At 38.9% G+C, this 12952-nt stretch overlaps 1 protein-coding gene across 1 annotated transcript; it reads right to left on the reverse strand.

Annotated features, from left to right (window-relative positions):
* Positions 1–3066: 3066 nt before the first annotated feature.
* Positions 3067–5639, reverse strand: LOC112182982 (protein MAINTENANCE OF PSII UNDER HIGH LIGHT 1). The gene is made up of 3 exons (XM_024321572.2): positions 5351–5639; positions 4758–4895; positions 3067–3618 (listed from the first exon to the last, which is right to left on the reverse strand). Exons 1-3 carry the CDS (start codon positions 5519–5521, stop codon positions 3250–3252), a joined length of 678 nt encoding a protein of 225 aa, XP_024177340.1. The 5' UTR covers positions 5522–5639; the 3' UTR covers positions 3067–3249.
* Between the last annotated feature and the right edge of the window lie 7313 nt (positions 5640–12952).

Here is a 12952-nt window from a genome sequence, read left to right on the forward strand (position 1 = left end):
TCAGTTCCCCAACTAAATGCTCAATCCTTGTGCTCAGTGACATTTTTTCCCCATGTATGTTGTGTTTCAGGATCTTCTGACCAGGGAAGTCATTGGAAAAGGGTATCTGAGGGGGAGACTATTTCATCTAGACAAACTTATGCCAGGGAGAAGCCAAGGAAGAATGTCCTAGTTTTTCCATGTATGTTTTGTTTTAGGATCTTCTAACCAAGGAAGTCATTGGCAAGGGGTATCTGAGGGGGAGAGGGGGAGACTATTTCATCTAGATCAAGCTTATGCCGAGGATAAGCCAAGGAAGAATGTCCTAGTTGCTTTGACTTTGATTTCTAGAGAGCTAAATGAAGTATGGTTATGGCACAAACGCTTAGGGCATCCCTCATTCAGTGTAATGCGTAAAACTATGCCCTCTTTATTTGTTGGCATTGATGAGTCTTCCTGGCATTGTGAAACTTATGTTTTGGCGAAAAGCCATAGAGTCAACTATCCATTGAGTCTTTCTAATAAAAGTTATATGGCTTTTGAGATTATTCACTCTGATGTGTGGGGACCTTCCAAATAACCCATTGTTTCTAGAATGCGTTATTTTGTCTTGTTTATTGATGATTGCACTCGATTATCATGGGTAGCATTGCTTAAGTCCAAGGATGTTGTGTTCTCTGCTTTTTAAACCTTTCAAAAAATGATTCAAACACAGTTCAATGGTCATATCAAAGTTTTTCATTCTGATAATTTTGTTTTTTTGTTTTTGTTTTTGTTTTTTTTTTTTTGCTGGTGGGGTGGGGGGGAGGAGTTTGTTAATCATGATTTTTAGGAATATTTCCAAGAACAAGGTATAATCCATCAAACCACTTGTCCCCAAACACTTGAACAAAATGGTATGTCTGAGCGTAAAAACCATCATTTTCTAGACATAGCACGAGCATTGTTATTTGGTGCTCATATGCCTAAGTATCTGTGGGGTGAAGCAGTCCAAACTGCCTCACATCTTATTAATCATCTTCCTTCCAGTGTTCTTCAGGGGAGTATTCCATTTGAAGTTCTATGAACCCATGTCTCTATTCCTTCCTTCCATAATCTTCCTATCTGTGTCTTTGGTTGTTTTGCATGTGTCCACATACTGAAAAATTAGAGGTCAAAGTTGGATGCCTTGGCTCTCAAATGTGTCTTTGTAGGTTATGGTTCTCATCAGAAAGACTATAAGTGTTATCACCCACCTATATGAAAGTTGACGTCACCATGGATGTGTTATTTTATGAATATATGTGTTATTTCTCCCCCAACAGCACCTCTTTTCAGAGGGAGAATGAGTTTTTTGAAGAGATGTTTGTTGGTGGAGAGTTGAAGAAGATTAAAGACGCAAAAGAAGAGAGTACTGACATCCTGGAATCAACTAGTCGAATTGCCCAAATAGACCGGTCAACAGGAGGAGTCGACCAGTCGAACGAGGAAACTGGCAAAATGGGCAGAAGTGTAATCGACCAGTCAAAGAATAATTTCGACTAGTCGATTTTTGAAGCTGAAGAAGACTCTGTTCTAGCTTCCGCCTCATATGATACTTCACCTCCTGATGCCGAACTTTCTGGTCAAGAAGCTCCATCTCAGGTATGTCCAATATCTTCACCTAGTAACCCAGTAGAGTCTATCTCTTCTACAAATGTGTTACCTAGTAGAACTATCGGTGGTCAACCAGCAAAAAAGTATGAACCTTCCATAACTGCTAAAGCCAAATATCCAGTAGCTGACTTTGTGTCCACCATAAGTTATCCAAACCTTATGCATCATTTGTGAATCAAATATCCTCTCTATCTGTTAATAACAAAGTGCAGAAGGCTTTGGGAGACCCAAAGTGGGCCAAGGCAATGGAGGAAGAAATGGAGGCGTTAGAAAAGAATCATACCTGGGAACTTGTACCACTTCCTCATGGTAAAAAGATTGTTGGGTGTAGATGGATTTTTACTATGAAACATAATGCATAATGCAGATGGCACAATAAGCAGGTATAAGGCAAGGTTGGTGGCTAAGGGGTTCACTCAGACATATGGGATTGACTATGATGAGATTTTTGCTCCGATAGCCAAGATGAATACTGTTCGGGTGTTGTTGTCACTAGCAGAACTGGCCACTCTGTCAGTTCGATGTAAAAAATGTGCTCCTTCATGGGGAGTTAACTGAAGAAGTGTACCTGATTCTTCCTCCTGATTATGCATCAGATACACATGGTGATGTTGTTTGCAGATTGAAGAAATCTCTTTATGGACTTAAACAATCACCCCGGGCATGGTTCGGCAAATTCACTCAGTCCATGAGACAACTTTGGATACAAGCAGAGTAATTTAGACCACACCTTATTCTTAAAGCACCAAAAGGGAAGGTAACTGTGCTTATTATATATGTGGGATGATATGGTGATTACAGGGGATGACTTGGTAGAAATTGGGAGGCTCGAAGTACTTCTTGGGGATTGAGGTAGCCAGGGGGAGAGATGTTAGCGAAAATATATATGTGTTGGATCTCTTAGCAGAGACATGCATGTTGGATTGTTGTCCGATTGACACCCCAATTCAGCAAATCACAAACTGGCAGAATATTCTGATCATGTTCCACAATCTCAGGCCATAGGTGCTTGTGAACTAAACCTTAGCAGACCCTCTAGGGAGAGAAGATACACTTATATATATATATATATATATATATATATATATATATATATATATATATTCCTCTAGGGAGAGAAGATACACTTATATATATATATATATATATATATATATATTTTACTTCTGTATAATAACATATAATTTTTGGTCGATTTAATTCCTATTAGAGAATTCGTAGCAATATCAATACGAATCAGCGGTCATGACTTTCTCCATTCTGGGTACGTAGACATGCCCGGCCAGCTTAAATCTAATTGCTTCTTCTGATATATTCGCCTATTGGAGTACTGGTTAACTCAATGGCAACTAGATGGTTCATACATCAATACACGCTTGAAATATTTTCCTAAACCTCACTTTTCTGACATTAACGAATATCTTTCAGTTGAAGCATGCCAACGCCAGAGTAGGTGGTGATAATCACAAAACTGTGTCACACTTGATCCAGTGTATTGTGATATACATTTTTTCCTTTTTAAAGATGTAGCAAATATACATTCTCAGGGCAAAAAATACATGATATACATTCTCATAACTGCTAATATATTTAATTCATTTAGTGAAGTTTACCCACTTAAAGCAGGTCTACTGCCTAAGAGATAGTGCTGCCACCGTAAGCAGAAGGCTCCAGCTGAACTTCTGATTCAACCTTAACCTGGGAAGGTTCTGGCGCTAAGCTTTCTGGCTGAATTGTTGAGGACGATTCAATCACACTTGGCGCCGAGGCTTGTATTATCTCTTGTGGCTTGAACTTGTTGATGTAGTAACTAAGTGATGGCCCAGAGTATTCTACTTTCTGAATCTGTGGTGGGTTCTTACCTACTTGGAGGAGTATGGAGGAAGCTGCAGCGATAGAGATGAGGGCAAGTCCAGCAGCTATTGCTGCTGTGTTCTCAGCTCCATCAGAAGAAGAACCTGCATTTCCTGAACTTATTCCGCTTTCTGCTACATAAACTGGAGGCTGGAAAACGTAGAGGAGTTACTACAGATATCACGCAACAATGAGATAGACTCAAGTAACCCTGTGAAAAGCATGGCAGCTACAATAATAACTCGTTTTGGTCTTACTGGCCATATAACCCAAATGTTAAGGCTGTGGTTAAAAAACTTGTAACCTAAATTGTTCCTTGTAAGTTGCAATTAATAGGTAGGTTTCAACAAGTCAGATTTTTAAACTATGACATTTCATCATGTCAAATAGATTTGTTGTACAAAGTCACACTGGAAGCTTATCACTGGAATAAGTGATATCTTTTATCATTTAAAAAATTAGCCAACATTCTTGGAAAGGAAGATTTCTTTTATCATATTTCCTCTGCCACTGCTGTTAGAACAATTTTTTTTGTTCTGAATACTGATCATCTATCGAGTTCATACAGCTACGATGAAAAATAACATTAATCAAAGAATACAAAGGCAATTCTCTTAATGATATTCCAAAATCTTTAATTGATAGAGTTACACAAACAAAAGGGCTCATGATTTCATTCCTGATTTTTATGCTCCCCTTTCAGTTGTAAGAGTACTGAACATCTAAAATGAGATTCAACTACCCAGTTGACAAACACTACCATAACTAATACACATTTAGAAACCACAGCTTTATTGAGAGTTATGTGCCTCATAAATCGAAGGTTTGAGAGGCACAACGAATGATAAAAACAGTGAGGTTCCCTCTATGCTTTGACCTGAAGTGTGCTCAATGAGAGTTCTACTAAATGTTTTCAGCTTAAGTAAAACAATGATCACATGTCCTGAGGAAAGATTTGGTGAACTACTTACTAGTTGAAAATATGGGAAAGACAGTGGCGTTTACTATTCTAGTATTCTCCCTTCGGAATATCAGCCATTATGAAGAAATAGCTAAAGGACGTCCACTTTGAGTTACCGTTCATTATAAGTTTCCGTCTGGTGCAAAGAAAAAGCTCACCTCTCAAACTCAAACTGTGAACTAAAGTTGTATGTTCATTTCTGTCGGAACATCTACATTCCGGTTTACTTTCTTTAAATCAAACATTCCAAGTTACTTTGACCTTGTAACAAAACATAACACAGATATACCAAAGAAAAAGCAATATAGAATGCAACAATCTTGCTAACCTCCACAGAGTATATATTTGTCTGCCCAGCCGTGTCCTTCTCAACATATCCAGTCCAACCCCGAGTCTTACGAGGAGGAAATGTCCCTGCTACTTTTGTCTTCTCACCAGCCAACCACTCCACGCTGACCTTTCCGACCTATACACACGCCACAAGCAAAACATTTTTTTTTTTTTTTTAATTTTTACGAGAAACCAACGTATATTAACAAAACGTGAAAATACAATGCAGATGACAAGGGGTCCATCGACTCCATTCAAGTAACTGATTTCCAACTAGGACACTAACATTCAGCAAAAGACACAAAACCCAGAACCAAAACATCAATACATATATATATATATATATATATATATATATATATATATCTATTTCCATTCTGGGTTAAGCTAGTATTCAAGTTAAAAATAGTAATTCGATTTTGGATTTAACCGAATCTTTTCCAAGTCAAGTATATACGCACTAAAGTAAACCAGCTACGCCAAGAAATCCAACTACCCTATCACTTAGCAAACACCTATAACATTGGCAGGTTAAACTAAACATTTACCAGAGATAGAGAGGAAGAGAGGAAGAGAGAGAAAGAGGGTTACCTCCTTTTCAGGAGCACATTCTTCGACATTACAGTCAGCGTCTTCAGTGGAAGCTCTGATGGTGAGATGATTAATCTTGTGATGTCTTTTGGAGAAGAAGAAGGTGTTTTGTGTAGGGAATGTGCGTGTAAACGTGTTTGCTGCCATCACAGCATGGGCTGCACCTGCCATTCAGAGAATCCTCCTACAAGTAAATAGAGAATGTTGCAGAGTTGAGTTTATGGTGGAGAGCAAAAAAGAACTGTGAGGGATGATGTTGTTCCGGTATGGATTGGGTGTCTTGCGTTATGCGCTGGAGGAAGTGGTTTGGTGGATTTTAAGATGGAAACGTGTCAACTCATCTATCCTCACTTGTGCTCGCCCACGTGTCAAACCTTTACCTTTCTCTCTCTATTTTTTTTTGTTTTTTCCCTTCTTCTTCCTGCCAGATTGATTTAGAAAAATGGTGGCTCTATTTAAACCTTCTAAATTACTGTATAGCCTCTTAATTGTTTGATAATTTACAAAATCCTATACATATAAATATAGTGAGGGATCTCTTTTTACTGTATGGACATTTTATCCTTTACACACACACACACATGGCTTTTCTAATGAGGGATCCTTTTTTTCGTCTTTTTTAGAGATAGGGTATTAGACCAACTTTTCGATCATATTTCGGCATTTCAACCGTTCAGTTTTTAGGTCTTAATGTGTATATCACTTATGCAAATTTTCAATCAAATTGATTATCGTTAAGACATTTAAAATTGCGATTTAAGATTATAAGTATGAACGGTTCAAGTTTGACATATTTGGTTTGTCCATTGATTTAATCTAATTTGATACTTTAACGATCACCAATTTGGCTGAAAATTTGCAGAAATGATCTACACATTATGACATAAAAACTGAACGGTTGAGATATCGAAATGTGATCGAAAAGTTGGTATAATGCCCTATCCCTATAAAAGACCAAAAAATGGATCCCTTAGTGGAAGGGCCCTCTATATATATATATATATATATATATATATATATATATATATAGGGTTAATGCTCATACACCCCAAATTTGGGAAAATACTTCTCATACACCCCAGTGTATTATTTTTGTTCTCTTTTACACAACTTTTTCTCACTTTCTTTCCTACCTACCCGTCTTTTCAAAATCCCTACCATTAGTACCCCTTTGTGGTTTTGGTCTGTTAGAGTCTGCATCTGCATATGTCTCTTTCATAAATTTATATGTTGTTTTAGAACCGTGGTGGGCCCATCAGAGTTTGTTTCATTTGAATATATGTATGAAACTGACAGTCATCCTCTAATTCGAAAGGTAAACAGTACAATTTACTATTCATAATTTCAATTGTAGACAGACTTGAGCTTGTTGCTATATGCAAACATACTACTAAAGAACTGCAGAAAGAGAGAGAAAAACTGAGAAAATTAAAAACCTATCGGGACAGCCTTGATAGAGAATCTCCCAATTACTGGGATATTATTTATAGACTTCAGACTAGAATCTATAAGATAGAAGAAGAGATAGAAAATCTCCTATATGTTCTGGAAGAGGAACAAAAACCTCTGAATTATTTGAGCATTGGTTAGATCCGCACCTCACTGGTATCAGAGCTTGTAAAAGGCTCAAAGGAGAACCCCTCCTTAATGGGGACAATGTCCGAATTGTTATTAGAGAAAATAAATTCTCTACTAAAAGCTTCTGATGAGAAATATCAGAAGATGTTACTAGAAATATCTAGATGTCAGTCGACACTAGAAACAATACCTGCTATAATCCACCAATTAGAAAGATTGGAAAACAAACTGGATTATATCAAAGATCTTCCAAAAACGGAAGAAGAAAGACTGACAAGTGTCAGTAGAAAAATCAAAGAACAGCAAAAAACGCTGGAATCTATACTGAAGGACAAGAAATTGCCTACAGTAAAAAAGAAAACTAATGGGTTCAAACCATTAGAGAAACCAGACTCAAATCGTGTTCCTAACATGATTTTTCTGGAACCATCTACTAGTCATACTAGTATCCGGTATGAAAATCCGGAGAATTCGGAAAAAAGAGAAATGAAGATGTTAAGCATCTTTGGGAAAAAGAAAGGAGTTCAACTCCTAAATTCTGAAGAATTTGAATACAATGAAATCGAGCATGAGGTAAAAAACTCCTCAATTCCAAAGCTAGATTTCAAACAGATCTACCGACGGGGAACATTTGACCTGATGGACAGCCATCATTTCAAAATACTTGAATTCACAACCCCCTCAACAACAGGAGAAACAGATCTCTTGATGATCACCCCTGCTGAAGTTGCCAGAGCACAAGCAAAGCAATACCAATTTATGCACATTGGAGCAGTCCAAGTCGGCATAAAACTATTGGCAAGAGAAGGCATCAACTGTTCAGTCCTATGTGTCCTGCAAGACAACAGATTGACAGACTTCCAAGCTAGTCTGTTGGGAACTCTAGAAGCATCACTATGCAACCAAGTAGCATATTTCAACTGCTTCCCCAACTTTTCAACCAGCTTGAAGGATGCAGCCCACTGCCTCAGACTGAGAGTCAAGACAGACGGGATCTCAATGAAAGAAGAAATGCAAGAATTGGCAATAGTATACAGAGTGTACTATAAACTGATGAGCACCACAGTGGAACCAAAGACAAGGATCTCCAACATCCCTGGTCTCACTACTGGATTCCTCACCAGCCAGAAAAACCATTCACAGCAGATTCATAAGGTTGCTTGGAATGAAGTAACTTTTCCTCTTGAATGGAAACTGTCCGGTCCAAAAAAGCTGCCGGAAAGAGCAAAAGCAAAGATCTACGAGAGTAGACGCACTGGAGAAATCAGCCTCAACTTTGAAGATCACAGGAAAAGTGATGTCTGTCCTGAAAACATCAGGATAAACAACAATCTTCTAAGAAGAAGCTACAGCACCAGAGAAGCCGGTGTCAGTGGTACAAAACCCACTGTTGAAGAACCAATATCAGAAGAAGATCTGGAAGCTGATCTATGCAGACCAGTCCATATGCTCAGAGCTAAAAAGCTCTCTGATCTTTACAAAGAAGCTGAGAATTGTGAAAGTCCTGAACGATTAGAAAAACTAATCGAGGAAATGAAAGAATTCAAATGCAGAAAGACAAGAAAAGTCTTTCCTTACCAAGATGTTGAAATGGAAGAAGGAGGAAGCTCCAGAACTTTCATAAAAAAAGAAACAAGGGAAATAAAACTCCCAGTTCAGAAAGCCCCCACGGGTAAAAAAGGAGAAAGAAATTCTCAAAGATTCGTCCCCGAGGACAATCTGCCAAGAGTTCCAATCACGAACTACGGCATCTGGTTGAATCTAGACAAGAGTCTAGACAAAAGAAAAACCATTGACCAATGGGTAGATAGCCTGATGATGGCTTCTGCACTGACCCTTGGAAAATTTGAAGCACCAGATTTGCAGGTGTACTATGAAACTACTCTCACTGGAGTAGCAAAAAAGTACTACCTATCTTTCAAGGAAACTACCAGAGGAAGAGACTGGCTTGAAGAGATAAAAAATTCAAAGTCTCCGTATGATTTTGCAGTACCCCTGTACGATCAATTCTGTGGAGATCTCTCAAATCTGAGTGAGAAAGCCAAAGAAACGGCAAAGTCGAATATCTATGCTCTCAAGATCTGCGACATGAGATATTTCGAAGAATACCTGAATGAATTTCAGGAATATTACTGTACAATTGGTGAACTAGAGAATACTGATCTAGTTAATCTGTTGCACAGAAAGCTCCCTGAACCATGGAGAACAGCTGTGAGAGAAAGCATAGCTGAAAAACCAATTGAAAGATTTTCAGTTGGAGGAATTGCCGACAGAATCCGGCAACTACTGAAGGAGCAATGCAAAGCCAATCTTAGAGCTAAGATGGCTAAGAAGCAACTCAAAGGAGTTGAAAATTTCTGTTACGGAATACTGGATATACCCACAAACTGGGGATGTCATGAATCCAAATTCCACAGAAAGAAGAAAAAAGAAAAATATTACTCGAAAAAATTCAAAAAGAGTAATCAGAAAAAGAATTGGAGATTCAAGAAAAGCTCCAATTACAAGAAGCAACAGGATGAAGATCCAAAAAGAAATTCTTCAAGAAAAAGAAGAATACTCAGCAGCATAAACAACCTAGCAAGAAAGCTTGCAGATGTTGGTTGTGTAAAGCTGAAGGGCACTATGCCAATGAATGCCCGGAAAAGGGTAACAGATCTACTAAAGCTCTCTTTGAAGAATATGAGCAAATAGTAGAGGTAGCAAACATGAAAGGCTACGAAATAGCCTATTCTGATGATGAAGATGACGACAGGTCAGTCTATTCTGCCTGGTCTGAAGAAGAAGAAAGTTCATCAGAAGAGTCTGAGATAGATTCTGAAGTAGAGTACTTCAAATCCAGACAAATGAACGTTTTGAAAGTCAAAAACTGGGAAGAAAGCAAGACAGAATCCTTCATGTCTTCTTATCAGGTGAACCCTGGTTCGTTCGTCTGTGACTACTGCTTATGTCACGAGAAGAATGGTCTCCCTATGTTCTGTGAAGAATCTAAAAAGACGTATCACAAAGAATGCTTCATAGCTGAAGCAAGAAGAAAAACCAAGAATGGTCTTGTCAGCCAATGGATTGAGCAAGAATATGAAGAGTATTTCGCTGAGAAAAAGGCGAAAGAAGTTGAAACTCTGTTCCAGGAAACCATGGAACAAGTTGCAACAACTGTAGTCCAAGAAACGACTATGGAACAACCATCTTCCTCAGAAATAAAGGAAGAAATCATCGGTGAAGAAACAATCGATGAAGATATTGAACTGGTTGAAATACCAGAAAATGTTCATCTCTTAGAAAGACAAGAGGTAGCTGCGGATACTGGTACATGGGATCTACTTGGCCAACCTTCCGGCAAGTTTGATTACAAAGTCAGATATGATCCTCCCCCTGGTTCAGTAATCCAGACAGCAAGGAAATAACTCCTACAGATTGGGATGATGATGACAAATCACCCACTCAGGAAAATGTTCCAGAAGAATGTAAACCACTCATTCCAACGGAACAAGCTCAAGAAAATGAGCCTCACCAATCGAAAGTCGTCTCTACAAGTAGATACAGCAACTACATAGAGATCGGACTCAAGTTCCCTGATCACAGGAAATATCATCTACATGCTTTTGTAGATAATGGATCAGGTTTTACTGTTGCAAAGAGATTTGCAATTCCAGAAGAACTCTGGAACGAAGACAAGAAAAAGTCAGCTACTGGTGTTACATTCGATGGAAGCCATCTCACCATGAAAAAAGTAGCAAAAAATGTTCATATCACCATTGGTGGAGGAACATTTATCATCCAGAATGTTTGGCAATCTGAAAGCCAAGGATCTGATTTCTTGTTGGGCAATGATTTTATTCTCCAACAACGATTCATTCAGGATGAAGAAGCGATAGGCTTCAGAAAAGGAGAACGGGTGTTCTGGGCTGACCGCCTCCCACATGCATTCAGTGTGGCCGGTCCCGGTTTTACTACTCAGTATCAGAGATCGCAACAGAATAGTGGTGATCTTACCCCCTACAAACCCAAATTTCAACCCATACTCCAAATCAAACAACAAGAAGAACTGCTTGTTGAAGAATCTTCAGAAGAAGAAGAAGAAGCTAGTAAAGATGAAGAAGCTAGTTTCATCCACGAGCACAACCTCAAGCACTTTCAGAACAAGCTTGAGTCTCAACAAACTCCCACTCTTGACAAAATCAAGAAACTACTCGAGCAGAATGTGGACACAAATCCTCAGAAGTTTTGGGAAAAAGACCCAGTGGTCTGTGAATTGAGATTGCATGACATGAATGCTATCTGCCATGTCAAAGCCATTCCTCAGTACAAAGAGGAAGATCAAAAAGAATTCAGAAGTGATATTGAAGATCTCCTGAAGAAGAGATTAATTCAACCTTCCACTAGCCCTCATCATGCTCCAGCATTCTACGTGAGAAATCATGCAGAGAATCTAAGAGGAAAAGCTAGAATGGTTATTGACTATAGAGATGTCAATAAGAAGACTGTCAAAGACGGATATCAGATCGCTCAAGTCAGAGTCCTGATCAACCAGCTCAGAGGAGCTAAAGTCTTTTCGAAATTCGATGCAAAGTCGGGTTTCTGGCAGGTCAAGATGCATCCTGAGAGTGTACCTCTCACTGCATTTGGAACACCACAAGGTCATTACGAGTGGCTAGTAATGCCTTTTGGTCTCAAGCAAGCTCCCTCAATCTTTCAAAGAAAGATGGACAACATCTTCAAGCATGTAGCGGAGTTCTGCGTCGTCTACATAGATGACATCCTGGTCTTCTCCAAAAACAGAGAGGAACACATGAAGCACCTCCACGAGGTAGCAAAGCTGATAGTCCAGCATGGAATTATCCTAGGTGAGAAGAAAATCTTCTTTATCCTCGATGAAGTTGATTTCCTAGGAATAAACATCAAGAATGGAGTCATAAAGCTCCAACCTCACATCCTTGAAAAAATCTGGAAGTTCCCAGACAAAATTCCTGATGCTAAGAGTCTAGAGAGATTCCTTGGTGTCATAAATTATGGGAGAGATTTCATCCCTAGAATCTCAGGGTTAACAGCAATGTTATCTCCCAAGACAAGTTCCAAAAGGAAATGGAACTTCACAGAAGATGATGAAAAGATCGTGAAGCAGATAAAAAACCTCTGCAAGAACCTCCCTCCTCTTCAACAACCAGAAGAGAATGATGAAATTATCCTCCAGACAGATGCGAGTGATAATTACTGGTCCGGTGTTGTTCTGGCGAGAGCGCCTGGAACTAACATTGAAAAAATCTGCAAATTTTGTAGTGGCAAGTTCAGCCCTGCAGAACTGAATTATCCCACAGGGGAAAAAGAAATTTTAGCTGTCAAGAAAACGATTTTAAATTCTCCAGCTTATCTGGGAAAAACCTTTACTGTCCGCACCGATTGTGCTAGAGTAAAGAATTTTAAAAATTTTAAACTTGACAAAGCTGCTGATAGAGGAAGATTAGCCAACTGGCAATTGTTTCTTAACCAATATGATTATACTGTTGAATTAATTGCAGGAAACAAGAACTATCTTCCAGACGCATTGACCAGAGAACTGGCAATGTTCAGCCAAAGAGAAGAAGACGACGAAGGTCGTAATCCCAGAAGCAGAAGGACTGGGAAAGAACAGGAATCTGAAGAAGATCCAAAAGAAACCAAGGAGAAAATCCTTAAAAGGTTTCTGCTAAGCTCAAAAGGCTTGGCCTCAACTGATCAATCCCAGGGTAAAGGATTGGCTAGCCCGTCTCAAACGGCAGACGGTAAAGGCACATCAAGACCGTTGACGGCTGCTGCTTTGCCAAAAAGCAGACCAACTCCTAGTGGAGTTATAAATGTTTTTAATTACGAATTAAGAACTTTTGATACTCCTGTGTTCAGAACTGGCAGGAGACTAGCGTATCACCAGAAGGCAATCCTGGACAATCTCTTATTTGCCTTTCAAGAAAGAAGCAGTGGATTAATGTTCCCAGCTCTGTTTGCATTAGCTGAAGAACTCTACGAGAATGGTAGACCACAAGGTGA

Source organism: Rosa chinensis, chromosome 1 (genome assembly GCF_002994745.2).
Source record: "Rosa chinensis cultivar Old Blush chromosome 1, RchiOBHm-V2, whole genome shotgun sequence".
NCBI lineage: Eukaryota > Viridiplantae > Streptophyta > Magnoliopsida > Rosales > Rosaceae > Rosa > Rosa chinensis.